The sequence below is a fragment of the Antrostomus carolinensis genome, unplaced genomic scaffold (assembly GCF_000700745.2).
Source record: "Antrostomus carolinensis isolate BGI_N321 unplaced genomic scaffold, ASM70074v2 scaffold23988, whole genome shotgun sequence".
Classification (NCBI taxonomy): Eukaryota; Metazoa; Chordata; class Aves; order Caprimulgiformes; family Caprimulgidae; genus Antrostomus; species Antrostomus carolinensis.
In genome coordinates this window covers 6778-34222 of record NW_010333972.1, presented here as the reverse complement: position 1 = coordinate 34222, position 27445 = coordinate 6778, and the positions used below count along the sequence as shown (strand labels likewise).

Sequence of the window (27445 nt, the reverse complement as noted above, 5' to 3'; positions counted from 1 at the left end):
GCTGCTGAACAATAATCGGATAAAACAAATTGTGAGAAGATCCTTTGAAGATCTGGAGAACCTGAAATACCTGTGAGTTGGTAGCTAAGTAGTCTCTTAACCTCATTGAAATGTAACAGCCCCCTTCTAATGTTTGCCCGTCAAGGACTCTCTGGTCCCAATTTCTGGATGTTAATGTCACAGTTATAAAACATTGCCCTTGAATCCAATCAGAAAGCTCTGCTTTGGATTGAGCTTCACCGCAGTTTCTTGTGTCTTTTTAAAACGTAACTGCTGCTCAGTCATCCTGATGCTTTTTTTTCCCTTTCCTTTTGAAAGCTACCTTTATAAAAACGAAATTCAGAGCATCCAGCAACGTGCCTTCAACGGGCTTCGTTCTCTGGAACAGCTGTAAGTACAAACGAGCCGTGTTTGTTGTTGAATGTGTTGTGCGTAGGAGCTGATTTATTGGCTCCTCTACCCCAAGTGCTGTGTTTCCAGTAGTGGAGAGTACCAGACACTTAGCAAGGAGCAGGATGAGGCTTCTACTGTTTTATCATCCAGCTTTGCAAGACTCCACTGACTTCATTTGAAAGCAGCTGGTCCCAGTACTGATTTTGGTTAGTTAATACTGAGGTCTCTTCCTACTGATGTCCCACATATTTCCTCCTGACCCTAAACCTCTGGAGCATAGGAAGAGCCCAGCTGTGCTTCTGATTCCCTTTACATCCAAGGACCTTACAATGGGAGGAGATAGGGTTCTGTAGGATGGCTTGAAGCAGAAGGCAGCTGATCTGCTGTGTTTGTGTCTGCTGAGACTCCTGGAGCAGAGAGCAGGATCTGGCCCTTTGCTTGAATTGAGGGTGCTGTTTGAGTTTCTCTTTGGATAAATCTTTACTGAAAATAGATGGTTGAGGTGCAAGCTGATTGCTGGGGCAGTTGGGTGTTTGTGGGAGCTACAAGGATGGTGGTGCTTGCATGCTGTAAAGCATCTGGAAATTGCAATGAGGGGAAGATGATGGATCCAAACAAACAAAGGACCTTCCCTCCAAGCTGTGTGGCAGTGTGGGATGAAAGGAGCCTCGCATGTTTTCCTGGCAACTGGAGCCTGTCACCATGACACTCTAGCAGTCCTTATTTGCTCCCTTTCTGTGTATTGCACATCTGTGCTCTTTATTCAAACAAAGAAGTTTTGGGTTTTGACTCTTAGTGCTCCATGTTCAAGGGGAGATGGGAAGACTGAGGTCTGACTCTTCTAAAGTGTCTTTCTGAACTGGGATTGGATTTTTCATGCGCGAGTCACAGAATCCCAGAATTGCCCAGACTGGAAAAGCCCTATAAGATCATGGAGTCCAATCATGAACCCAACACTGACAAGTCCCTGACTAACCCATGTCCCTCAGCACTATGTCTACACGACTCTTCAATCCCTCCAGGGATGGGGACTCCACCACTGCCCTGGGCAACCCCTTCCAATGCCTGATAAAAATATGAGCTGGGGTTGTGATCTATTATGTGTGTGTGTATAAATACATGTGGAGAGAGTGTGAGTGTGAATGTTTGAAGTATAGGAACTATTTGCATCATTGGAGAACTGGGACTGAAGTTGAAACTGTTCTAATTCATGGGTTGTGCCAAATGACAGTGTCTATAGGGCTGGAATGTAACTAAGGATTTCACTGTAAAAGGGGTAGGATCCAGCTTGTTCTCCAGGCTGAGAGCAGAAGTGAACAGAGTATAATGGGAAGTTCCAGGCAAGCTCCATAATAGGTGTGCTACCAACCTTGTGTACAAGATGGTTTTTCATCAGCCAGCTAAGCAAGGACACCTGGGAGAAAACATAGGAAGCAGATACCAGCTCAGCTATGCTTAGAGAGGAGAGAAGGCTGGCCACAGTGATATTTTAACAATGAGCTTTCCAGACTTGATGTCACGAATAAAAGAAAAAAAACCAAAACCCAACAAAACCACAAAACCAACAAACAGCTCTCTGAAAGGCCCATCTGTTTTCAATCTCAAGCAGGCACGCTTCCAAAAGAATTAGCTTTGCTTAAATCCTACCCCATTTTCCTGTACCCCACAAGAAAAAAGTATAACCCGATTGACGGACAGTATCAAATGCTTTCCTCAAGGTCCAAAGCAATGACAGCAAACATCTGAGACTTATTAAAACACGGGTGTCTCTCCCCACGGTTGCCCTCCAGTGCAGAGTCTGAGTCACTGTCTCTCGGTTCGTGCTCCCATAGTGGACCATTTATCATGAATCCTTCCATTACAAATCAAACAGCCATGTGGTGGCTTAGGCAATTATTTCTCAAGGCGGTCAGCTACGATAGCAGAGTGAGGATTTGTAGATCCGTGATTAATCAGTGTCCGCTGTGAAATATATGCTTGTTTAAAATAAAGGGGGGAAGAGTTTAGGCAACCTTGAAACCACACCGAAATGCATCTAAAAGTCAAGAACGTGTCAGTTGTGCTGGTGAATGGCACAGCTAATGGGGTACAGGGAGTCTCAGGTATCGTGGGGTGTTGTTCTGCAGATCTCAGATGGCAAGGGGTGACCTGGGGCAGTGCAGGAGGTCTCCCAGGTCTCCCAGGAACAGCAGGTCACACTTCGGATTTTAGCAGAACTAAAAATATTAACCTGTATTAGCAAGAACTGGGCTCTTCATGTTAATGTGCCATTTAGATCCAAGTGTATCCAGCTGACAACACCATCTCAGTCTTTGGAGACTGAGCTTTCCCTCCACAGAAACAGAAGAGCCTGATGACAGCTGTTTCCAGATGTTTCTGCTCTTGTTGGGTGGATGCACATACTGGGAGCCCCTGATAGAATCAGAGGCTGGAAGAGACCTTTGGATGTCTCCTGTCCTACCTTCAGCAGCAAGCAGGACAAATTTCAAAGTTTTATCAGGTTGTTCAGGGCCTTTTTCTACAAATAAATTCTCAGCAAACTCATGATCCTATTCAGAAATGTTGCAATTCCAAGGTTGGGAACAAGTGCCTCAGAGTAAGGCTGTTTCTTCCTCCTGGATGATCCAAGGAAGTGTTGGGGAATGCCAAGGCTCTAGGGGAAAGGCAGGGAAAATTCCCATACGGTGCTCAGATGGGAGCAGCTGCTGCTGGCTCTCCATGGCCAGTGGTTTCATCCTGACCCTTAACAGTGCATCAGGCAATTCACAGTGGTGGTTTTGGTCGTGGGCTTCAGAGAAGAGCAAATCTGTCCTCCTTTTATTAAAAGAGACAGTAAATAATAGACAGAATAGGGAAAAGCCAGTGTTGGCTCCTATTTTTGCATGTGGAAAGTGGAGATACTAAAGTGAATGCTGGCTTCTCCACATCTGCCCCTAGATGTGTAGTGACAGGTTGGTGGGCATTGATGGATTGATCTGGAAAGATCTTCTGTCTTTTAAATTGAAAATCTGTAACTCTGCTCTTTGTGTTTTCCTGTGTGACAGTTACCTGCATTTCAACAGCCTGGAAAGCCTGGAGCCGGAGACTTTTAGTGACCTGCCTAAACTTGAAAGGCTGTAAGTAAAGATGAGACCTTTCCTGTGAGTAAGGGGGTGAGGAGAAGGGGGAAAAAAACCCTTCACTTTGTGTAACTGTTTTGGTAGCATGAAGTGTGATCTTCAAAATGGAGGGAAATGCAAAAAGAAGCTTCCTTGAAGAAGGAGATTTTTACATACTTGACAAATAGAAGAGTTACTGGGGGTATGAAGGAAATTCCTGTGTTGTGTTCATGTTTCCACCTAAGTAGGGGTAAATCTGCAGAAAACCCTACGGTTGTCTAAGCCAATTGAAATTTTACTCTGACCATAAGGTCAACACTAGACACTGTTGGGCACTGTGTACAAAAAAAGGGGATGGAAAAGGAAGAAAGTCTAACAAGACAAACACACATCCACCTTGAAAGCAGTTAGGAACCAAAGTCCCATGTCTCCTGCTCCCCAGGATTGCTTCTAGTAGTAATGTAGCCACTAGGACAAAAGTTCACGTGGTGGTTCCCACTCCATGGTGACACCAACAGACCCTTCTGTGCTGTATGGAAATGTCTTGAATCTATACATGCTAGAGGAATAAAATTGTGGGATCCAAACACCCTTAGGAAAATTCAGACCTGGATCAGTACACCCTGGCTGATCTCAGTCGCTGTATTTGATCCAACACAAATTCTGGATTGAAATTTTAGAGGAAGGTTTGTCAGCATCCAAGCTGGGCAACTAGGCTGAACTCTCCTGTACACCTGTGTGTGCAGATGTTTGCACACAAACTGTGCTGCTTTTGTATTTCTTTCCTGTTCCACTATCTACTGAAATTGCTGCCTATCTTTTGTCAAGGGTCTCTTCTGAGTTTTAGGTGACATAACTAAATTTCCCCCCCATTATGGGAATGGAGAGTTAATTGTCCCATCTTGGTCTCCACTGATGCATTTTAGTGCAATCAGGGTTTTTTTTCTGAGAACTGGGGAGTCTTCTCTGTGTGTTAAGACTCTGGAAGTGACAATTTGCCTTGGCTTGGTTTAGAGTTAAGCCCAGCTTAGGCTGCTGTTGTCCGAATTAGATTTACTCGTTGATTTGGGTTAATAACCACATTGAGTCTAGGGTGTGAGTTGTCTCATGTCTTCTGCTGGAGATTTAATTCAGTGGCTGCCCTTGTAAAACTTCTGTATCTTCTGCAGGAAGGGGGAGAAAAGGTCCCTTCTAAACTGGAGCTGACCTAGGCACAGAAAAGATAGGGTGGGTCCAGTCCGTGGGGATTTTGTGCCCTTTCTCCTCCCTTTGCAGAGCGTGAAGCAGATTAACGTTAAGGTTCCAGTTTAAACCTGTTACATCACATCTTGAGTCACCGTTTCCAATCCACACCCGCTTCCCTCTTTGGTATATTGCATTGCTCTTGCAAATGAATGAAATCCCTATAGCTCATGGAAAGAAACACAGTCAATTTAAAAACTCAGCTTCATCTTGATGAGAGACCTTTGTATTTAAGCTGAGTTTTGACCTGGGATCATCCGTGTGGTGCAAATACTGAATAAAATTTTGGCCTGGGTTCTCCCCTTGCAGATTCTTACACAACAACAAGATTTCCAGGATTCATCCAGGGACATTCTCTCAACTGGAATCCCTCAAACGGCTGTAAGTAAAAAACATTGCCTGCAAAGAGCAGTTGTTTATCTTTGATCAGATGGCCAGGACCTGAGGAAAAATGTGCCTGGTTGGCAAAGCTTTTAGTTGTTGCACTTCTAAGGCCACTGCTAAGTTTATAAAACAGTTTTGATTGGACAGAAGAGCTGATTTAACCAGTTAGTGCTTTCTTCATGCTAGTGTCTTAATCATAATCTTCTTACAGCTCAATAATGACACAGGAATGAAGATTCCTGGGAAGTCCTCACAACCCTCTGCTGTCCTACACAGTTTGAAGCCATAAAACAGCCTGCAAAAATGTAGGGAGTCCAGGACAGATATGACCTTCAGATCAGTATCGAATATAGAAGGAAAAATCATAGTTTTAAAAGAAAAAGCTTTTTTCTAGAGATTGAAAATACTCAGAAGGGTTTTGAGGTTCACGATTCTCATCCCATGCAGGAATCCCCTGGTGTGTTGTTCCCACATAACCTGGCTGTCTCTTAAGCTTACTTTTTGCTTGCTTAAACCCCCCCAGAGCTTTGCTTTGTTTCTCTTTTATGATCTCTGGAAATCAGTTCTATTATGTGTTTTGGGAGAGAAAAAGAAAAAAAAAAAGAGCAAAAACTAAAGAATTTTGGTGTTCTGCCACGATTTTCAACTACAATAAAATAATGTGCTTCTCACTGCAGCCCTCTGTGGTTTCTACAAGCAGGTAAAACATTTTGCTTTTCTTTAACAGGGAATAACTTGTGACATGTTGTCTGCACGTGTCAGGGAAAAGCTGGGGTGTCTATGAAACGCTCTATCGTGGTCTTGTGCTAAATCTCATATTCTCAAATGTTTGTCCCTGGAAACATTAAACCTTTCTTCTGTTTTTTGGGGTTTTTTTTAGTGGCTCAAGCCCATCTATTGTAAAACTGTCAGTGGGGAAGGAGGCATCAACTAATCCTCCTCTAATCTTTATTTATCCTTATGCATAGCACTGCACATAGGAGTGAGATCAGCGGAGGGAAAGGCATGGGTGTGCTGGGAGGTCACCGGTGCTCCATTCGGCATGGTCCAGGCATACGTTACAGTAATAAAAGTTCTTATAATCCTGAAAAAATGCTCCAGCCTCTCACAGCTGGTTGCAGAGAGAGATGAATCTGATGCACATTAAAATCAAGGGGGAGAATTTTGAGCTAAGAGTAAAAGAGTGTGGAAAGCTCTGATAGAGGCAGCGTTATCTGCTGTTCTTCCAGAACTCAATAAAGGTTGAAATCTCCACCCTGGTGGGAAATAGCAATATTTCAGTGTCTCTTTTTGCCTTGTTAAGCCAAAAATGCATAATCCACTTTAACAGAATAATTTTCATTTGAAACTAGAATGACTGATGGGTAATGCTATTTTTTTTTAATTTTTTATTTTTTTTAACAAAATCCTTCAGATTTGGTTAAGCATCCTATTTAAATCTTGTGGGAATAGAATATCTCAGATTTTAATTTGGGTTATACTTAAATACTATGAAGAACAGCCAGGTGATCCTTCTCCTGTGTCCCAGAGAAGGAGGCAGCAGGTAGAAGCTGGGAACTGAACTGTTTTTTCCTTGGTCTTGCAGGCGACTGGACTCCAACGCTTTGCTTTGTGACTGTGACTTGATGTGGCTGGCTGAGCTGCTGAAGAAATATGCTGAGCAGGGCAATATCCAGACAGCTGCCACCTGTGAGGCTCCTCGGGAGCTGCATGGGCGATCCATCGTCACCTTGACCACCCAAGAGTTTAACTGCGGTGAGTGAAGTCAGACCCCTCTGCCAGCCCCTCCCCCAACCTGTGGAGTTGGGCTTTCATATTATCATCAAATGTTGTGAGTTGGAAGGGACCCTCAAGGATGATGGAGTCCAACTCCTGTCCCTGCACAGGACAAGCCCAACATTCACACCATGTCCCTCAGGGCCTTGGCCAAATGCTGCTGGAATCTTGTCAGCCTTGGTGCCATGAGCACCTCCCTGGGGAGCCTGTTCCAGTGCTCCACCACCCTCTGCCTCAAGAACCTTTTCCTCATGGCCAACCTCACCCTCCCCTGCCACATCTTCCTGCCATGTCCTCTGCTCCTGGCATTCGTTGGTGGCCAGAGAGAAGAGATCAGCGCCTGCCCCTCCTCTTCCCCTTGGGAGGAAGTTCTAGACCATGATGAGATCTCCTCTCAGTCTCCTCTTCTCCAGGCTGAACAAACCAAGTGACTTCCTCCACTCCTTTTCCTCCCTCTTCCCTGTCCTGGCATCCTGCTTTCTCCTTCCTTTTACTGCTGAAAAGTCCCAGTGGTGTCACACAAGTTATCAGGTTAGCACAGAGAAAACTGACAATCATGTCAGGTTGAAAGCAGCTCTGTTTTGGCTGGCAGATGTCTTGTTTTTTTAGATAGCATAGGGCCAGTAAAGGACCTACTGTGGTCAGTGGCTAAACCAGCAACCAGAAGAAATGTCCCACGTTAGGCTGAAGAGAAGGGGAACACTGAGAGAGCTGCAATGGCTGGGAACACAACTGAAAACCAAAGTAAACTCTGAGTAGATGTGCTGAACGCTCTGCTTGCCTGTGGTAATGTGTGGTGTTTGTTAAGCTGTTATTCTTTAAACTTAGATAATTTCTCACTGAAAAGTGATGTTTTGAAATGAAAGATTTTCTTCTGAAATATCCCAAAGTTCAGTATTTCACACAGAAAAAGATAAAACTCTGACTTTTAAGTGCAGGCATCAGTGGAGGATGGCACAAGCGTTGGCTGTGGTTCCCTGGTAGAGTCAGTTTGAGATGTTCCACTCACCCAAGCCAGCTATTAGCATCCCTCCCGGGTATGCCAGCCCAGCTGCGTGCATGGCTGTGCTGTCAGCCAGATGTGTGACATCAGCTGGATTTGGAAGAGCTCTCCCTTGCATTTTGCTTTTCTATGATTTTATTATTATTATTATTTTAATCTTGACCATTTCACAGCTTAATTTAGGGCACAGCCATACAAAGAGTTGAACTGACACCAATGGGTTTGTAACCTCAAGGGACAGGGAGGAATAGGAAAGGTCTAGAGAAAGCAGCTGGGGACACATGGAGTGGGACCAGCTGCACACGGATGTGCCACACAATGAGCTGTCCCTGACACACACGGTGCAGCCGTTAATGTGAATTTGTTCTGGTTTAGGCATGGGCACGCAGTGGGATGTCTGTTAAATTAGCCAGAGCACCTGGTGGGAAGATTTTGCTGGCATTAGGCTTTGAAGCTGGTATTGTGCCAGCTGGAGAAGACAAATGATGCATAATTTAGCACAAAGCTCTTAATGATGCAGGCAGCTGATAGCCCAGGCAGTAGGAAGGCTGCTGGCATCAAGTGAACCCAGCACTTCTCAGCAGATGTGAACCAGCAGAGCAAATCTGTGCTGGATCAGCATTTTGTACCATGGGGCTGTGGTGGGTTTGGTCTTGCACTGGCATGGTGGAAGCTGGTTGCTAAACCATTGCCTTGTGTTCTAAGAAGAGCACACTGGAAGAGGTGGCAGGTTCTCACTTAATCTTATAAATAATCCAGATGGTTTTACTGGATTACTGGTGAGCGTACAGATGAGTATTCTGCTGAATCAAGATGAAGCACTGATCACATAAATTCCTATTTTGGCACATCCTTTACATGTTTAACTTGCTTAGTGCTTGAGTTTATCTGAAGTGAAGCACGTAGTGAAGGGCTTGGCTGACTAGGGATGGCTTGATGAATTAGGGACATGATGAATGAAATCCTGTTGCAAGGGAAGTGCTGTGGTTTGCAGAGAGCTGGCACTATGGTCAGATGGAGCAGGTGGTTGCTGAGAGCAGCAGGATGCCAGGGGCAGAAAAATAACCCAAGTGAGGATGCCATTGACTTCTCTGCTTATTGTGGGGGAGACAGGGACCAACTCTTGAGTTGATCCCCTGCCCAGCACACTGGCAATAGGAACAGCCACTTCATAGAATCATGGAATGGTTTGGGTTGGAAGGGACCTCAAAGCTCATCCAGTCCCAACCCCCCTGCCATGAACAGGGACACCTTCCACTAGACCAGGTTGCTCAAAGCCTCATCCAACCTGGCCTTGAACACTTCCAGGGAGGAACAGCCACAGCTTCTCTGGGCAACCTGTTCCAGTGTCTCACCACCCTCACAGCCTGTCCTCACAGCAGAGGTGCTCCAGCCCTTGGATCATCCTCGTGGCCTCCTCTGCACTGGCTCCAGTAGGTCCATGTCCTTCTTGTGTTGGTGGCCCCAGAACTGAAGGCAACACTGCAGGTGGGGTCTCAGGAGATCAGAGCAGAGGGGCAGAATCCCCTCCCTCCACCTGCTGTCCACACTGCTCTAGGTGCAGCCCAGGACAAGGTTATTGACCTCTGTGCTGTGAGTTCACATTGCTGGCCCATGTTGAGCTTTTCTCGGGCTCAGATGAACGATGCTGTTCCCTCCCTGATATCACTGTTTTTGTTGATGTTGGTGAGAAGTCTTGGTTGGCTCTGAGTAGATGCTGTTGCACCCAGGGCTCTGCTGTACCTGCTTGCTCGGGGGTTGCAGGATGGATGTTGTGTTACCCATGACACTCCAGTTGGGCTGGAGGTGGATTTGTGCTGCTCTAGACTGGGTTATGTTAAAACCATCTTTTGCAGAGAGGCCTCGCATAACCTCAGAACCCCACGATGTCGACGTCCTCTTGGGAAACACCGTTTATTTCACCTGCAGGGCAGAAGGCAACCCAAAGCCTGCCATTATTTGGCTGCACAACAAGTAAGTCACACACAATGAGCCCTGGGAGTAGCAAAGGTTTTCAAGCACCGAGTTCTTCAGTAGCTGCCTGTAATTACAAAAGCCATTTCATACAACATTAAAAAAATAAAAATAAATTGGATAATCCATGGGTTGGAGTTACCTTCCTTTTAATGGTGACCATGTAACCCAAGTGGTGTTTTCATCTGCATTACAAATATTTCATCTGCATTTGTAATAGATTCCAAAAGCTTCTAACTTTCCCATAAACATCCTCATCCTCTGCAGGCTGAGAACAATTGTCTTTTGATCAGAAAAAAAAAATTATGTATAAAATTAGTATTTCATGTTGCTCTAAGACACCACACTTGCCATTTATTAACTGCTGAAACGCTTCTGGTCTGAGTTTTTCTCACTAAAGGCCCAGAGTGCTGAGGGAATGGCTTTTTGCAAAGAGAAAAATCACAGCACTCCACTGAAGACAGACCTTGCAAAGCAACGTATAGATTATCATTCTATACAACACCACTGCGAAAATCCACAGCTATGCTCGATGCCAACACAATAAAATACTCTGTGCTCAAGCAGTTGCCCACTGTGGAACTGAAGTTACTTTGCTGCTTTATGAGCTTCAGGTCTGTGGGAGCCTGAACAGGGCTTGGTTATTAATAAAAATGATCAATGTTTGCTGCTCCAGGCTAACTCCCCACCAGGCAGAGCTTCAGCACAGAACAAAAGTTTATGGCTGAGTGAAGTCCCCCTGGAAGGAAGGTTTTGTTAGGGAAATGCTGGCAGGCTCCCAAAGATAGCATTGGAAAAGGGGTAATGATAATAAATGTTCTGCAAACGAGATATGACTAGAGTGAGGAGCCATCAGGGGAATTCAATAAATGCCCAGCAAGCATATTAGTTTGCATGGTGCATTCAGCCTTTGTCCTAGGGGGAGAGAAGTCTCTTCTCCCTTTTCAATCATCTGCAGCCATCCAAGATTCCTTCATGCTGGGACAAATGGGATGCAGCAGTGGGACCTCCTGCCACAGGCTGGGATCCAGGAGTCGCAGGTCATTGTAGAAAGAAGGAAGATGTTTCACAACTCTCGGGTTGGGTTAGAGTCCAAGCTGTGTTGGGATCTCATAGTGACTTGCTCAGAGGTTTTTGTTGACCCAGAGGCCTTTGAGCCTGTTTGAATAGAAATGGCTGCACACAATTAATGATATTAATTCATTATTATATTTGCACTTAATAAATAATGAGAACAAGCTTTCTGGGACGAGATGCCTGACAATAGCAATGATGGCCTTGCATGGGAACAGTGTGCTCTCCTGATGGGCTGTAAATGTCATTTGTAATCAGTGGTGAGAGGAAAAAGTAGCTCACCCAGGGAGTAAACCAGAGCTGGAGCTGAAGTTCAGTGCTGTAAATCGTAACTCTTGCTCTAAATTTCATGAAGTCTCAGAATAGCTCCAAGGAACCTCAACTTACTGCAATGCATGCCAAGCCCCTCTGCTCCCCCAGCTCGGGGGAAGACCACCCATCTTTACTCCTTTCATACTTTTCCTGTTTGTGGCTGTTTTTCAGTAACAAGATTGACATGAAAGATGACAACCGTCTGAACCTGCTGCAAGATGGCACCTTGATGATCCAGAATACCAAGGAGTCGGACAAAGGCGTCTATCAATGCATGGCCAAGAACATAGCTGGGGAGGTCAAGACACAAGAAGTCGTGCTGCGCTATTTTGGCACCCCATGTAATTAGCCTTGTGCACCCCCTGAAGGATCAACTTGGGTTGGGGCTGGGAGTGGAGCTAAGTCAGAGTCAGTCCTGGCTTTGATGTGCCAAGATGTTCTTGGTGTGCTGGGGAAGAGAGTGACTAACAGCATAGTGTGGTCTGAGCTTCAGGGGATTCCTTCATGGGAGTGAGAAACTGGGGGTTTAGAGACTGAAAGTAATTTGGGGCTGGGATGAATTCTGGGGTGCAGAGGTATCAAGGGTGATGGGGACACAGGGGTAGGGATCCTCCAGAACTAAGTGACTGATGTCAGGAAGTACTTCTTCACTGAAAGGGTTCTCAGGCACTGGAATGGGCTGCTTAGGGAGGCAGTTGAGTCCCCATCCCTGGGGGTGTTAAAAGACCGGCAGATGAAGTGCTCAGAGATGTGATTTAGTAGTGGACAAGTACAGTTGAACTCAATGATCTCAGAGGTATTTTCCAACCAGGAGATTCTATGATTCTATGACTGGGATGTGGAGGTGTTAGGAAGAAGTAGCACTGGGGGAATTGCTCACAGTGAGGATTTGGAGGTCAGAGAAGAGCCAGGTGACTGCTAGCTGGGCTGCATGAGAAGTCCAAGCAATTTCTGCTCCTAACTGAGCAGGCAACAGTTTCTGTTTTCTGAAGCACTTATTTCCTTCCAGCCAAGCCCACTTTTGTGATCCAGCCACAGAACACTGAAGTGTTGATTGGGGAAAGCGTCACCTTGGAGTGTGGGGTCTCTGGTCACCCCCACCCTCGCATCAGCTGGACCCTTGGCACAGGTTCTCCTTTGCCGCAGGATTCCCGTTTTGCTATCACCAGCTCTGGAGGACTCTTCATTCAGAACGTCACTTTCTCAGACCAGGGACAGTACAACTGCAACGCCAGCAACACCGAGGGATCCATCCAGGCCACAGCAAGGATCATAGTGCAAGGTGAGGAGTTCCAGGCTGATGCCATTTGTGCTCTGTCACAGAAGGTGTATTTAAACCCCGTGACTGGTTCTGCTTCCATGAACTGAGAATTAACCCGAGCTTGTTGCCTGAGATTTTCCTGCTGCTCAGTTCTTCCTTTCCCCTCCAGATTCTCCCAGGTTTCTCCTCATCCCTACTGACCAGACAGTAACTGAGGGACAAAGCGTGGATTTCCTCTGCTCTGCTGAAGGTCACCCTCCACCCGTGATTGCCTGGACAAGGGCAGGTACTACCTCATTTGACTCCCGGTTTTGTTCTCTCCCATTTCACCATCCACGGGGTGTAGGTGAGAACAGCCAAGCTGCTGGTCCAGGGCAATGACTTGCAGTGGTGACACAGGACAGATGGTGATCAGCACAGACCTAGTCACTCTAGGAGAAATGTTGTACATCACCAAGGATGAGGTTATGCACTGAGGAGGGAGGGAGCCTCCTAGGTCTTTGACACACTAAGTCATCGTGTCAGAAGGAAGGAGTGTGCCATTTTTCATCAGCACATGAAACTCATGAAACCCATGGAAAGCCTCAAACTTCTTTCTGCAATGGCTTCCTACCTCCTTTGAAACGGCAAGGTCTGGACACTCCAAGTTGGTGGGCATCACCATGTACCAGCTCTCTGTCATTATAATCGATTTGCTCCTCCTGGGGAGCGTGTTGCAGGGGAGCACCATTCACCACTGACACACCTCTGAGGCTTCTTTTAGCTGAGGAAAAACCACTTTGGGCCAACAGGTGGTGGTGAACTTTTAAAGTCCTGGACGATTGTTAGCGCTGGCTCCGCTGAGCTGATCCCATCCAACACTTTCTGGGACAGAAGCCAATAACACTTGGCCCAGAAACACTCCAACTTTTCCTTATGCTTCACAAGCCATAATTAATGGTTTAGTGGAGTGGAGAGTTCATGGCTATTGTATTGCACCTTCCACAGCAATAGCCCTGATGCAGAGTTAAGAAGAACCAGCTGAAATTCTCCTCTACCAGCATGTCCTCCATCTCCTTTATCCTGTTTTCCTCCACTGCCCAGATATCAGAAGATATCCCTTAGAGATGTGTGACAGTGACAAGAAGTGAGATTAATAACTGCTTTATGACCAGGTTTGATAGATCACTCAGCAATCCAAAGATCAACCAGGCTTTATGGTGCTTTCACAGAAGTCATGTTAAGGGCAAGACAAGAGGAGGAGAAGTGATGGAGCATCACTCATTCTCAAAGCCACTTTTGACAGTGTGGGGAGGATTCAGATTCCTTTTGGTATTTGGGATGAATAAATAGAGCCCTTATTTGGAAAAAAAAGGAATATTTTTTAAAAAAGTCACTAAACTAAGAAGTTCTAATAATTTTGTTTGGGTTTGGTAAAGCGTTTTAATTTTCCACTTTTCTCCTTAAATAGAGAAAATATTGAAACAATGCAGTTTCCAAACAAAAGGAAAATCAAAATACCCAATTAAAAAAGACAATACTAAATGTTTCCATTTATTTGATCAAACAGCCAGTTGGGATAATTGAACACAGATTTGTTATCCATCAGGTGTCCCTAAATCTGCTGTTTGCACTAAGAAAAGACTTAAAGGAAAGAAAAAGGCTACCAGCTCCTTTCCAGTTGCTTAGACAGGACAACTCAGTCATGATCCTGGGTGTGGGGAGAGCAACATCAGTTTCATTCCTCACTTAGCAAGATGAAGATGGTATTTCAGGGTGGCTGATGTCAAGTTGGGAAGGAAATGAAATTTTTGACTGTCACACAAACACCTCCAGTGATGGGCTGAGAAATCTCACAGCCAATTAACAATTCACACTACATGTTTGCCCAGGTGGGCCACTGCCGAATGACCGGAGGCACAGCATCCTCTCCACGGGTACCCTGAGGGTGATGAGGGTGGCTTTGCATGACCAAGGCCAGTACGAATGCCATGCCATCAGTGCCATCGGAGTGAGGACCCTCCCGGTCCAGCTGTCGGTGACTCCACGAGGTAAGTTGGTGAGGCTGTGGGAAATAAGGGCTGGAAAATGGGTTTATTAAGTTAATGTTTTGGTATATAATGTTCTATATGGTATAAAAGTGTCTGACAAGGCAGGGAATTGTCCTGGTTCCTATGGGATGGGATTTTGCTTTTGTCTGGGAGCAGATGTCTAACCCGAGAGCTCCATCAGTTGGTGGGGAACGTTAAAGAGGTTTCCAGAGTGCCAAGATTTGTAAATTAGAAGAAGCTGCTTCAGTTTTCCTTGAAAATTTATCACATTGTCTAGAAAAAAGTATAATCATGGGAATAAAACTCATCTGGTGCGTCCAGGAACGGGATGGTATCGTTGGCATCTGCACAAATAAACTCTAGGGCAGGGTTAGGTCATCAGAAATGACCTTTAACGCCCATCAGATGAGCTCTTGAGTTAAAAATAAAGCCCTTTAATGTACTTGGGAGTCCTTATTAAGCAAATTGTTTTGGGAAAGGAAAGGAAAGGAAAGGAAAGGAAAGGAAAGGAAAGGAAAGGAAAGGAAAGGAAAGGAAAGGAAAGGAAAGGAAAGGAAAGGAAAGGAAAGGAAAGGAAACAAAGGATTTTTTTGTCTGAGAATTTACAAAAAAATTGTATTAACTGAATTCTTAGTAATCTTTTTTTAATTATTATTATTTTTAAATTTTGTCTTTCTTACAAAATGACTTTTAACATTCCTTCTTTTAGGAATGAAATATTCTTCAAAAAACCTGATTCCTTCTCAGGAAGATTTAACTCAGGCTCCAGATATGTTTATCTTAAATATTAGCTACCAGGTCATAGGTTCAATTTAAATTTAAATATTCTAAAATCAAACCTCTGTAAAACACAAATGACAAAAGAATACTTTCATGGTTTTATTTGCTTTTTTTTTTTTTTTTGTTCCTGTATAAATAATCATTCTAAATAAGCAAACGTCCCTGCTTGTTCACAAACATGGCAGAATTTGACTAAGGGGAGACTGGAGGGAAGGAAACTATCTCGAAAGATTAAATTAGTGATTCTTTAAGCACAGAATTCACAGAATATTTTAAGACCAACAAGATCAATATAGTTATTTAATCTGACCTAACCCTTGCCAGAGACCCTCATCCGACAATTCCTCAATCAATTCACCATCCTTGTTTCAACTGGAGCATCTTTTCTAGAAAACCTTTAAATTAATGATTTTAAATGACACAGAACCTGGCACATTCCCATGTAGTTGTCCCAAGTAGAGACCCACAGGAGCAGAAAATAATGTATATAAATTATGGAGGGTAAATTGACCCCTTTGAAGAGCACTTGCCACAGCAGAAAGAGCCCCAGCAGCTCTGGTTTGCCCATTCTGAGATGTTTTACACACAGATTTCTCTATTTTCCTTGATGTTTTTCTTGCACTTGTGACTTTTTCCCCCCCCTGTTGCACAGTGATACCCGTGTTCCTTCATCCCCCCCAAGACGTGGTGGCAGAGACGGGCCAGGACGTTGCTATAACTTGTGCTGCCCAAGGAGATCCACGGCCCACCATAACCTGGGTCAAAGTAAGAGCTGATATCATGGACTTGACATACTGGGAAGCAGGATGGCTCCTCCCTGGGGACATCAAACAACTTTCTCCTTAAACATTTCTCCCAGCTCAACTAGTTAAATCAGTTGGTGTGATACACGTGGAAAAAATTGTGTTTGATGAAAATTTAAGGAGCAACATTTCCATTGATTTGGGGGTTTTGATGGTCTACAAGAATGTTGCTCTTTCTCAGCCCTGAAGCCTTGCAATGCATTTTCCTGGTTTTTCTTGTTCTTCCTCCCAAATGAATAACTTAAAGCCAGTGACTTTCCAGGACGTTAGAAATGTTTGATTAACTATTCCTGGAAAAAAACCCCAACACCCTGAAAATGGATTGTTTTCTGAGTAGTCTGTCCTTATTTCCAGGATTCCCACTGGTGGAACTGGATGATGCCGGTTGGCTCCAGCTTTGGTGGGGCAAATCCACACTTGCTCATAGTCACGCTGCAGCATTGGCTCATCTTTTCAAGAATTCATTAGATGAAGCTCTTCAGACTTTTTCCTGCTGTGCTGTAGTACAACACATGTGACCTTCACTGGGACCTGCCCTGCCTTTGAGCACAGTCAGGCACAGAACAAATTAGAGGGGAAAATGCTTGAGCTTCAGTCACCCTGCAGAGGTCTCGTGGGAGGTGACCTTGCAGCTTGCCTTGGGGTTCAGGCAATGGTTGGGAGCAGAAGAAAAGAGTCTGGGAGGGCAGCAGAGTAAGCGTGAGATTGGGGCAGGGTTAAGAAATAGGAGAATAAAAAAGTAAAACCTGAAGCCACCAACCTGAGGTAGAGTTTGAACGAGCTGCTGCTCACAGCACTTTGATCAGTGGTGCTGCCCAGAGCCAGCAAAAGCTGGTGTCTACAGTTCAAGGCCATCAAAAATCCATCAGTTTCAGGTTGTCCCAAAACTGAAGACTTTTAGACTTTTTTATGTGCCAGGAAACTTCTGAGACAACATCAGGGCACAGCCAGCCTGTCTGTAGGACGTGCAGTGAAATTCATGGGGTGTCTGTGCCCTGCAGTGAATGCCTGGAGGTGGACCAGGGTGAAGGAGCTGAGCAAGGACCTTCTCACAGTGGGTCCAGGCAGGAACAGGTGTCCTTGGGTGGCTTTCTGGTTTCTCTGGAAGAGCAATGCTAACATCTGGTGGCCATATTATTTCATTGCATCAGTCTGTGGATTTGCTGAATAGGCTAAAGGCTGGGATGATGGGAAGCTTTCCATATCCTGACATGTTTTCTGTCTTTTGATGGTGCAACAGGAGGGTATCCAGATCACAGAGAGTGGCAAGTTCCACATAAGCCAAGATGGGACCCTTTCCATTCAAGACCTCGGCGTGGCTGACCAGGGCAGATATGAGTGCATAGCCAGAAACCCCTTTGGCTTCACCTCCAGTGCTATGCAGCTCACCATCACCGGTAGGGCATCTCCTGTGATCCTCTGGAATGTTCTCTTGCTCTCCTGTAAGGAGGGTCTATGCTGTGTTGGCGCCTATACTTTGAACAGATAACTCCTCTGTTATTTCTTCAGCTTCTTTGCAGACAGGTTCATGATGGGAGTCACTCTATTGTCTAAGCCCATGCACTTCACGGCTGCTCCTCACTCTTTTCTCAGCTGAGCTGCAGTTGTTCCCTGCAAAGCCAAAGGTGGTGTCTTAAACCATCTCCTACCAGGCAAGCTGTTGGCGTGTGAGTGGTTACTGCCTCTGCTGGGAAGGAGAATCATAGAATGGTTTGGGTTGGAAGGGACCTTAAAGCTCACCCAGTTCCAACCCCCCTGACATCAGCAGGGACACCTTCCACTAGACCAGGTTGCTCAAAGCCTCATCCAACCTGGACTTCAACACTTCCAGGGAGGAGCAGCCACAGCTTCTCTGGCCAACCTGGGACACTGTCTCACCACCCTCACACCAAAGAATTTCTTCCTCACATCTCATCTCAATCTCCCCTATTCCAATTTCAAGCCATCACCCCTTATTCTATCACTCCCTGCCCTTGGCCAAAGTCCCTCCCCAGCCTTCCTGGACCCCCTTCAGGTACTGGGAGGCTGCTGGAAGTTCTCCCCAGAGCCTTCTCTTTTCCAGGCTGAACAGCCCCAACTCTCTCAGCCTGTCCTCACAGCAGAGCTGCTCCAGCCCTGGCATCATCCTCATGGCCTCCTCTGCACTGGCTCCAGTAGGTTCATTTCCTTCTTGTGTTGGTGGCCCCAGCACTGGAGGCAGCACTGCAGGTGGGGTCTCAGGAGAGCAGAGCAGAGGGGCAGAATCACCTCCCTCGACCTGCCGAAACTTATTAAAATGTGCCAACATGCTCACAAGTCATCATCTGCCCATGACCTCACACACCAGGGGAGGGAGGAGGAGAACGACATTGTCACTGTCATGAATAAAGAGGAGTAACACTGCTCTGCTAGTCAAACCAGAGGTCAGGTGTGGAAATTGTTCTTCTTACAGCGTAAGGAAGAACTAACGAGGGAAAAACATCAAAGGCAAGCAATCAGGTTAAAAATGTCAGTAGAGGACTGTTCCTCAAGCACACATGAACAGTGGGTTGCTTATTAGGTGAATTTGTTATTATTTTCTCTACAGGGATTGTATGCAAGAAGCTGAGAATAATCTGAAGTTCCTTTGTTGTTTGAAATGACTCCTGAGATAATTTCTGTGATTTACTCTTGATTGGTCCCTCATTTTCCAGCTGGCTATTGCATAGGCCGGTGGCCAAACGGGAGCTGGTTTGTTCAGCTGTGACAAAGGCTCTCACTTAAAAAATGCATTCTGTAGTAATTTTTTAAGAATTCATGTATTTATTTCTGAAGGTATTCAAACAACAGCTTTCTCTTGTTTTTGTTTTTTTTTTATTATTATTTAAAATGATGTATCTGAGGTGTTAACACTAAATTTGTATTGAATTTGGAAGTGTTCCACAAATGGAAAATTAACAGATGAGCCATACATTCAAATAAATTTCATGGCTTTTAGAAGTTTCTTTCGTGGGAAGGTGGGAAGTAATCACATTATTTTGGGTTAACTCACTGTGATTTTTACCTTTTCTTTTTCCAGTTTAACCACTGACCAAACCAGACATTTATTTGCAGAGTTGTACAGGAGCAAACTCGGAATATGTGTTCCACAGCCATCTCCTGAAAAAAATCACCTTGTTTTTCAGGCAATTAATTTCTTCTTCAGAATATCTGGATTTTAAAAAGAAAAAAAAAAGTTTCATGGTGTTTATGTTGCAAATGGAAACAGAGTTTGACTTGCAGTCGAGTTACTACGCGGCTTGTACTGATACACAGATTTTCTTGAGCTTGGAAGACAAATTAATATCAAAGTAAATTTATAATTTTTTTTTTTTTAATTTTATTTTATTTTTTCTGCTTTGGAAAGCCACGGATGTTGGTCGGAGCGGTGACACGTTTGTAGCCACGTCGATACGGGAAGCCATCAGCAGCGTGGACCACGCCATCAACTCAACACGCACTGAGCTGTTTAGCAAGTAAGTGTGTGAAATGCCACGATCTGAGCCTTGAAGCAGAAAAGAGATTAAAAGGGCAATGAATGGAGCTCTCTCAAATGTATTTTCTTGTTGTTGTTGTTGATAATCTGCAAATAAAAGCTCTAGTATTGTTTTGGGTATTGGAGGTTGAAGTTGTACCATGTAGGGGTAAGGATGTGATAGAACTTCATAACAGGCATTTGGGATTCTGGAAAAATCTGATACATTAAATCGCAGAATCGTAGTGGTTGGAAAAGAACTTTAAGATCATTGAGTCCAACCATAAACCCAACACTACCAATTCCACCTCTAACCCATGTCCCTCAGCACCTCATCTACCTGTCTTTTAAATCCCACCAGGGAAGGTGACTCCACCACCTCCTTGGGCAGCCTGTTCCAATGCTTGACCAACCTTTCAGTGAACAAGTTTTTCCTCATATTCGATCTAAACCTCTCCTGGTGCAACTTGAGGCCATTTCCTCTTATTCTATCACTTGTTACCTGGGAGAAGAGACCGACCCCACCTCTCTACACCCTCTTTTCAGGGAGTTGTAGAGAGCAAGGTGGTCTCCTCTCAGCCTCCTTTCCACCAGGCTTGAATATCACCTCTTGTGTCACTTATAATATCTGCAACGTACATTTTGTCAACTGGAGTTGACTTCAGAGACAGTGGAGAGAAAAGAAAATAATCAGCACAATAATTTTATAAACACAACTGACTTTGTGTTGGGTGACCAGAAATAACAGAATCATTCTAACCATTTCCTCATGTCCTGAGTGAGTAGCAATTCCCTCCTCTTCCACCCCAACACATGTTTTTATTGGAAAGACAGATAATTTGTGTTAAGCCCCAAACCTCTGGGTTTCAGCTGTTGAAAAGTGAAAAATAAATTACTAGAGCAGAAAAAAAAAACCCAACAGAGATGGTGAGGAAATTAAATATGTGTGTTTTCCCAAGGAAAAAAACCATCCTTTCTTTAATCATCTGCAATATGCAAAGCCACGTCATTCCTATGCGCTAGTTTTGGGGGTGAAGCATCAGACCAGGCTTAGACCCTGGAAGAGGTTGCTGCTTGCAGGGTCTCCTTGCTCTGAACAGAGTCTATTTTTAATTTTAATGTTCACATGTTCACTTCTAATTCTTTGAAACAGACGCCCCAAGACGCCCAATGACTTGCTGGCTCTCTTCCGTTACCCCCGAGACCCCTACACTTTGGAAACAGCCAGGGCAGGTGAGATCTTTGAAAGGACCTTGCAACTGATTCAGGAACATGTGCAACAAGGTCTCATCGTGGATATGAATGTCACAGGTAGGAGAGATTTTCTTTCTCTTCTTAAGTTTGTACGGAGGATTCAATTAAAATAGCAATGTGTAGCCATCCAGAAAGCTTAAAAAAATGTAGATTTGGGTATGTCAAGAAATGAGTTGTCTGGGTTGCAACGTTCTCTTGCATCTCATGGTTTTCATAACAGCCAGAGGGCTGGTCTTGTGGTTACTCAGGAAAGTTGTTCAGTTCCCCATTTTGTAAAGATTTCTGGACTTGCTATGAAAGCCCTAATCTTTAAAAATATTTAGCCATCTAACTCACAAAGGAAGAGCTTTGTGGACCTGAGGTTTGCTCAGCAGCATGGTCAGAGATGTCTCCTGCCCTCTAAGTGGCAACAAGAAAAATGCTGAAAATTCTGTTGTCTTTGGGTGCTGTTCCAGAGGAAGGGGGACATCACTCCTCTGTCTCTCTGCTACTTTGATCTCTTAGCTACAAGCTCAGGTGGGTTCCAGTCACTCAGGTTCCTTTTATCGAGGCAGGATAGCAAGCAACAAAGCAATGCAACACCAAGAATACCTACTGAGGTCCAAGCATCCAGCAGCTGGATGCCAAAGCTTGCCAGCTGGGACTTCTTCTATACACAACAGCCATTCCCATACACTGCGTGTTTCTACCTATACGTGTGAGTTATCCTGTAGCAGGCATGTACGTTTGGGGCTTATACATATTTTTTCCTGTCTGGATGTATTCCAGGCTGTGAGGAGTTTCTCTCCAGGCTGCAGGTCTTGTCTGGGCTGGTTGGACTGCCAGCCTTTCCTCCTCGTTGTCCTGTCAGCATCTGCACAGCGCAGCATTATTCAGCGCTTTGGCGTGGCGTAGCACCCTGGCAGTCACCCACAGCTTCCCTGCTGCTCATCACGTAGGGTTTGGATGGTTGATGGTGCTTGAGGTTGTAGTGATTGTAAAATAAACCCAGGATGGAGACCAAGACCACTTCCACAGTTTGGTCTGGCAGTCACAACATTTCTGCTTTCCACCTCCACGCAGTTTGTACTCAACTTTTCCCTTTCTTTTCTTCTCTGTGGGCCTGACACCATCCTGTGCTTCATTTAACCTTCCATAAATTGCCTAGCAACACCATGATCAGAGACCTGGCCACCATGCCCACCCTGACAATCCCAGTAGTGGTTTCACACAGAGCCCTGACATGGGGTGGTAGGAACCAGATGGCTACAGCAGTCATGGTGTGACCTGGTGCTTTGTCTTTACCTTCACAGGCTATCGGTACAATGACTTGGTGTCTCCTCATTACCTGAACATGATTGCCAACCTATCGGGCTGCTCTGCCCACCGCCGCACGCCCAACTGCTCAGATATCTGCTTCCACAAGAAGTACAGGACCCATGATGGATCTTGCAACAATCTCCAGCACCCAATGTGGGGTGCATCTCTCACAGCCTTCCAAAGGCTCCTCAAACCTGCCTACCAGAATGGATTTAACCTCCCTCGGGGCTTTTCCTTGGCAGAAGATGCCAGGGACCTACCCCTTCCTCTACCCCGCCTTGTCTCTACCGCCATGGTTGGGACTGAGACCATCACTCCTGATGACCAATTCACACACATGCTCATGCAGTGGGGCCAGTTTCTGGACCACGACATGGACCAGACAGTGGCAGCCATCAGCATGTCCCGCTTCTCAGATGGAGCACCCTGCAGCGAGGTGTGCAGCAACGACCCACCTTGCTTCTCCATCACGGTCCCTGCCAACGACCCCCGCGTGAGGAACGGGCGCTGCATGTTCTTCGTCCGCTCGAGCCCCGTGTGTGGCAGCGGGATGACCTCCCTGCTGATGAACTCGGTCTATGCCAGGGAGCAGATCAACCACTTGACGTCTTACATCGATGCTTCCAATGTTTACGGTAGCACAGAGCAGGAATCACGGGAGCTGCGGGATCTGAGCAGCCAAAATGGGTTGCTGAAGCAAGGGCAAGTTGTACCCAGCTCAGGAAAACATCTCCTTCCCTTTGCTGTGGGACCACCCACTGAGTGCATGAGAGATGAGAACGAGAGCCCTGTGCCATGCTTCCTGGCAGGAGACCACCGTGCCAACGAGCAGCTGGGTCTCACGGCCATGCACACACTCTGGTTCCGGGAGCACAACCGCATTGCCATGGAGCTTTCAGCCCTCAATCCCCACTGGGATGGAGACCTCCTGTATCATGAAGCACGGAAGATTGTGGGTGCCCAGATGCAGCACATCACCTATGCCCAGTGGCTCCCCAAGGTCCTCGGGGAAGCTGGGATGAAGATGCTGGGTGAGTACAAAGGCTACAACCCCAACATCAATGCGGGGATTCTCAACGCCTTTGCCACTGCTGCCTTCCGCTTCGGGCACACCTTGATCAACCCCATCCTGTACCGACTGAACGAAACCTTCCAGCCCATCCGTCAAGGCCATGTTCCCCTGCACAAGGCCTTCTTCTCCCCTTTCAGGATCACCCAGGAGGGTGGGATTGACCCCCTTCTCCGTGGGCTGTTTGGGGTTCCTGGGAAAATGCGGGTCCCCTCTGAACTCCTCAACATGGAGCTGACGGAGAAACTCTTCTCCATGGCACACTCTGTCTCACTGGACTTGGCCGCTATCAACATCCAGAGAGGGCGAGATCATGGCATCCCACCTTACAATGACTTCAGGGTCTTCTGCAACCTCTCATCTGCACAGGAGTTTGAGGACCTCAGAAATGAGATAAAGAACTTGGAGATCAGGGAAAAACTCAGGAGGTACCGTAGCCTGGACTCGGAGGCATCAAAATCACTGGAGATCAGCCAGTGAAAAGTTTCTGCTCTTCCCAGGACACCTATCAAATAAGCTGCCCAGATTTTGCTACCCACAGATGTTAAGATAGGGTCATAGCTGTGGTTTAAGAATGGGGTAAGACAAATGAGATCTCTCCAAGTGATCAGTCTGGTTCTGAGTGGAATGTCATCAGGAGCTGCTGTGGTGTAGCTTGGGAGCAGATTGAGCCTTGGAGCTATTTTCCAGTGAGACTAAACTGCATCTTATCTGCATTGGCTGCCTCTTCCCAAGGCAGGCCTTTATCTCATTGTCTTTTAGATAAGACCATTACAAATATTGTCCAGATTCCTGTGATGGGAACAGATTTATATCATCTCCACTCCTGGCTAGTATTTTAACTACTTTTTTTTTTAATATCTGTTATCCTGCAGTTTATATGGAACTACCAAAAATATTGACCTATTTCCAGCACTGATGGTGGAGGATCTTGTCCCTGGTACCAGAGTTGGACCAACACTGATGTGTCTCTTAACGACGCAGTTCAGAAGGCTGAGAGATGGAGATAGGTATTATCATTGACGTCAACACAAAGTCTTTGCTGTTCTGTTTGGGGGGGATTTTCTCTCTGCAGGGAGGAACAAAACCTGTAATTTTTTATTATTTCTTGTCTTATGACATGAGGAAGAGTCTCCTCTCTCCGGTGCATGTGCAAAAGGACTTGCCACAGTTACTGTCAATGTGTTCTTTCTTGATTTAATGGTTCTCATGTCACCTCAGGACACTGGGCACCTTTGAGGATGTGCCCAATGTCTCCTTAAAATACTAGAAAATGTCCACAGGAGCTTTCTTCTAATTCCTGTTTGTTGCTTGTGTGGATGAGACACGTCTTTGCTTGGTGATGCATTTAGGGCAGGAGCATTGTCCACCCATGTCCCAACCTGCTACAGCAAAGCTGTCTGAGCCTTAGGATTCCCTACAAGAGGCTGTACCTGCAGGTGGTGACCAGCAGCTCACAGGGGTTCATGGGTTCAGAAAAGGGACAGTCTGTGTTCACAGCCACCTCACACCCACAATAAAAGTTCCTTTTGAAGAGTGTAGGTGCTGCCACACAGATGTAGGAGAGCTATTCTCCTCTCCAATCTTCTCCTCCTACTCCTGAGCCATGCTGTGATTACAACCCACTGTAGATTTTGGTATGAGAATCCTGGAGTCTTCACACCAGCGCAGCTGACTCAGATCAGACAGACGTCCCTTGCTCGTGTCATTTGTGACAACAGTGACCACATCCAGCAGCTCCAGAAGGACGTCTTCCAGGTTTCATCGTACCCACAGGGCATGGTCAGCTGTGAAGAGATTCCCATGGTGGACCTCCGTTTGTGGCAGGACTGTTGTGAGGGTAAGGAAGGAGGCTGCTCTAGCACCAACTGATGTGGGGATGGTTCTGGGTGGCATTTGTCCCGTGCCATCAACTTATTTGAAATGCCAGGATCTGGTTTCATGCCACACCATGAGAACAATGTGTCAGCAAATGGATGAGGAGAGGAGAACAGACTAGAATAGAATAGAATATTTCAGTTGGAAGGGACCTTCAGTTGGGAGGCAGTCCAACTGCCTGATCACTTCAGGACTGACCAAATATTAAAGGAAATTATTAAGGGCATTGTCCAAATGCCTTTTAAACACTTGACAGGCTCGGGGCATCTACCACCTCTCTAGGAAGCCTCTTAACTTCACTGAATCTGCCCGAAGGTCCATGTAGCTGAGGGCTTCTGTCTCTGGCAGCAGCCAATAGCTCATGCCTGGGGAGAGACTGGAACAGGATGTAGACATGGTGATCCCCACCATGTATCACTTTACAGATTCATTTGGGAGTTGGTAAAACTCTCCCATGAAACCACAGGCCCTACCACGGTCCCTTTGTGCTGGAGTCTGGGTACAGATGTCCAGCTGAGACATGGGAATCCATCCACCCGTGCCCTGTTCCACACCTTTGTTGCCTCCTTCCCTCCAGCGTAAGAGATGTCTCAGGAGTGGATGGTGAAGGAGGGCAGCACTGCCTTGTGCTGCCTGCAATCAACGTGGTTCTGCTTTAACCACGAGTGCTCACTGCAGACTTTCCCTTCCTTCCCAAGACTGCCGGACACGTGGACAATTCAGGGCTCTTTCTCAGCGATTCCGAAGCAAGAGGTCTCCTGGCTTCAGCTACCCAGAGGAAAACCCTGCCAAGCATAAGCCTGCCTTCCCCAGGTGGAGTATCACTGCTTCTGTTACCTCTCTTTTATGAAACATAAGAAAAGGTTTTAATAATTCAGTGCATTTAGCCCTTTGAAACTGGTGATCTGCAGAGGTCTGGAGGTCAGGGGTGTTTCAGAGCTCTGACAAAGTCCTCCAACACTTAGTGCAGAGCCTGACTCTGATATTTAAATATCTGGGCTGAGTGGCCGTTTGGCATCTCTTGGCAGGTGAATCTGGCTGTCGGGCCCTTCTCTTTGATGCTTACTGGGAGGCTGATGTTGGAGAAAGCAGAATGATTCTCTCATCCAGGAAGCTGACATTTGCATAATCCCTTTCACTTTTTATCCCTGACCCCAGAAATGAGGTACCTTCTCCAAGCCCTCCCTCCAGAGAGAATCTTGAGTCCCTTGTGGCTGAACTGGAGAAGACAGTTGCTTCCCTACGGAAACAGGTAAAACTTTGTGCCCCAATGTTTGTCTTCCATGCCCCAGGAGCAAGATTTAGCTGTTTGCTATGGGCAACCTCTGCAACTTCTGTGTCCTCCAGAGCCAAGAGCAACCCTCCGATCAGAGGGAACTGGTAGCAGGTACAGAAGAGTAGGGAGAGAAGAGATGAAGCTGAGCTCTGTGAGCTCAGACCTCTACAACTGTAGGGTAAAACACAAGTTTGAGCCTGGCAACTTGAGCCAGAACTTTCTTCTTTTACTTGGGATAAGATTAAAGATTATCTTTGCAATGGTGAAGACTCGGGGTTGCTGCTTTTTTGTTCCCACCAGATGAATGCACTAGAGAACCAACTGAGGTGGCATCACCGGAACACCAGCACACACGGACAGCAGTGGAAGAAGACTGGAGACAAATGGAGAACAAGTTGACCATGTTGGCTGTTTGTATAAGGTCAGTGTGTTTGTTCTGGGCTGGAGTCCAAGAGGTGGATCAATGTGGTGCTGCTGAGCATGCGGTGGGACACCTCAGTAGTCTTCCCACACGGAAGAGACTGTTGCAGAAAGGAATGGAGCAATCTGGTGATGAATGGGACAAGAGGTAATAGGCTTAAACGCAGCAGGTTAGACACTAATTTCTACCAGTAATGATTAGTGAGTCACTGGAATGGGTTGTCTGGGGACGTTGTGGCATATCCATTCCTGGAGGTCTTTTAAGAACTGGTTTGGCAAAGATGGGGAAAGACATAAATATAGGATGGACTAGATGGACTGGGCGAGGTCTCTCAGGCCTGTTCTCCTGAGACTCTGGGTAGGTTTCTTCTAACAACACTTAATATCATAACCCTAAATCCAACAGCCTCCAAAGGACCTTTTTGTGGGGAGAGATATCACAAAGCTCAGTGATGGAGTAGATGGGCTGGTTCTTCCTCAGGGTAACAAGGACATCTGGGCAGATGGAGCAATCCATCATTTGCTTACATATTGGCAGAGATTTCCCCTTCCACATCTGAGTCATCGTGTACCTCTCTTCTGAAGGCACCAGTCCTCTGCTTGCTCAGCTCGAGCCAAGGGAGCAAAGCTATGAAGTGCATGTTTAA

The 27445-nt window shown here is 45.9% G+C and overlaps 1 protein-coding gene across 1 annotated transcript; it reads left to right on the top strand.

Moving 5' to 3' along the window:
* On the top strand, nt 1–26777 carry LOC104529692 (peroxidasin homolog; the record flags this gene model as incomplete). The annotated part of the gene is made up of 20 exons (XM_010174068.1): nt 1–72; nt 319–390; nt 3438–3509; nt 5043–5114; nt 6703–6872; nt 9753–9870; nt 11428–11597; nt 12266–12538; nt 12687–12803; nt 14389–14547; nt 15980–16092; nt 17371–17527; nt 19495–19603; nt 20756–20913; nt 22149–23652; nt 24100–24234; nt 24856–25064; nt 25801–25915; nt 26261–26354; nt 26679–26777. Coding segments are annotated over 20 exons (3988 nt in total), but the record flags the coding sequence as incomplete, so codon positions are not given.
* Between the last annotated feature and the right edge of the window lie 668 nt (nt 26778–27445).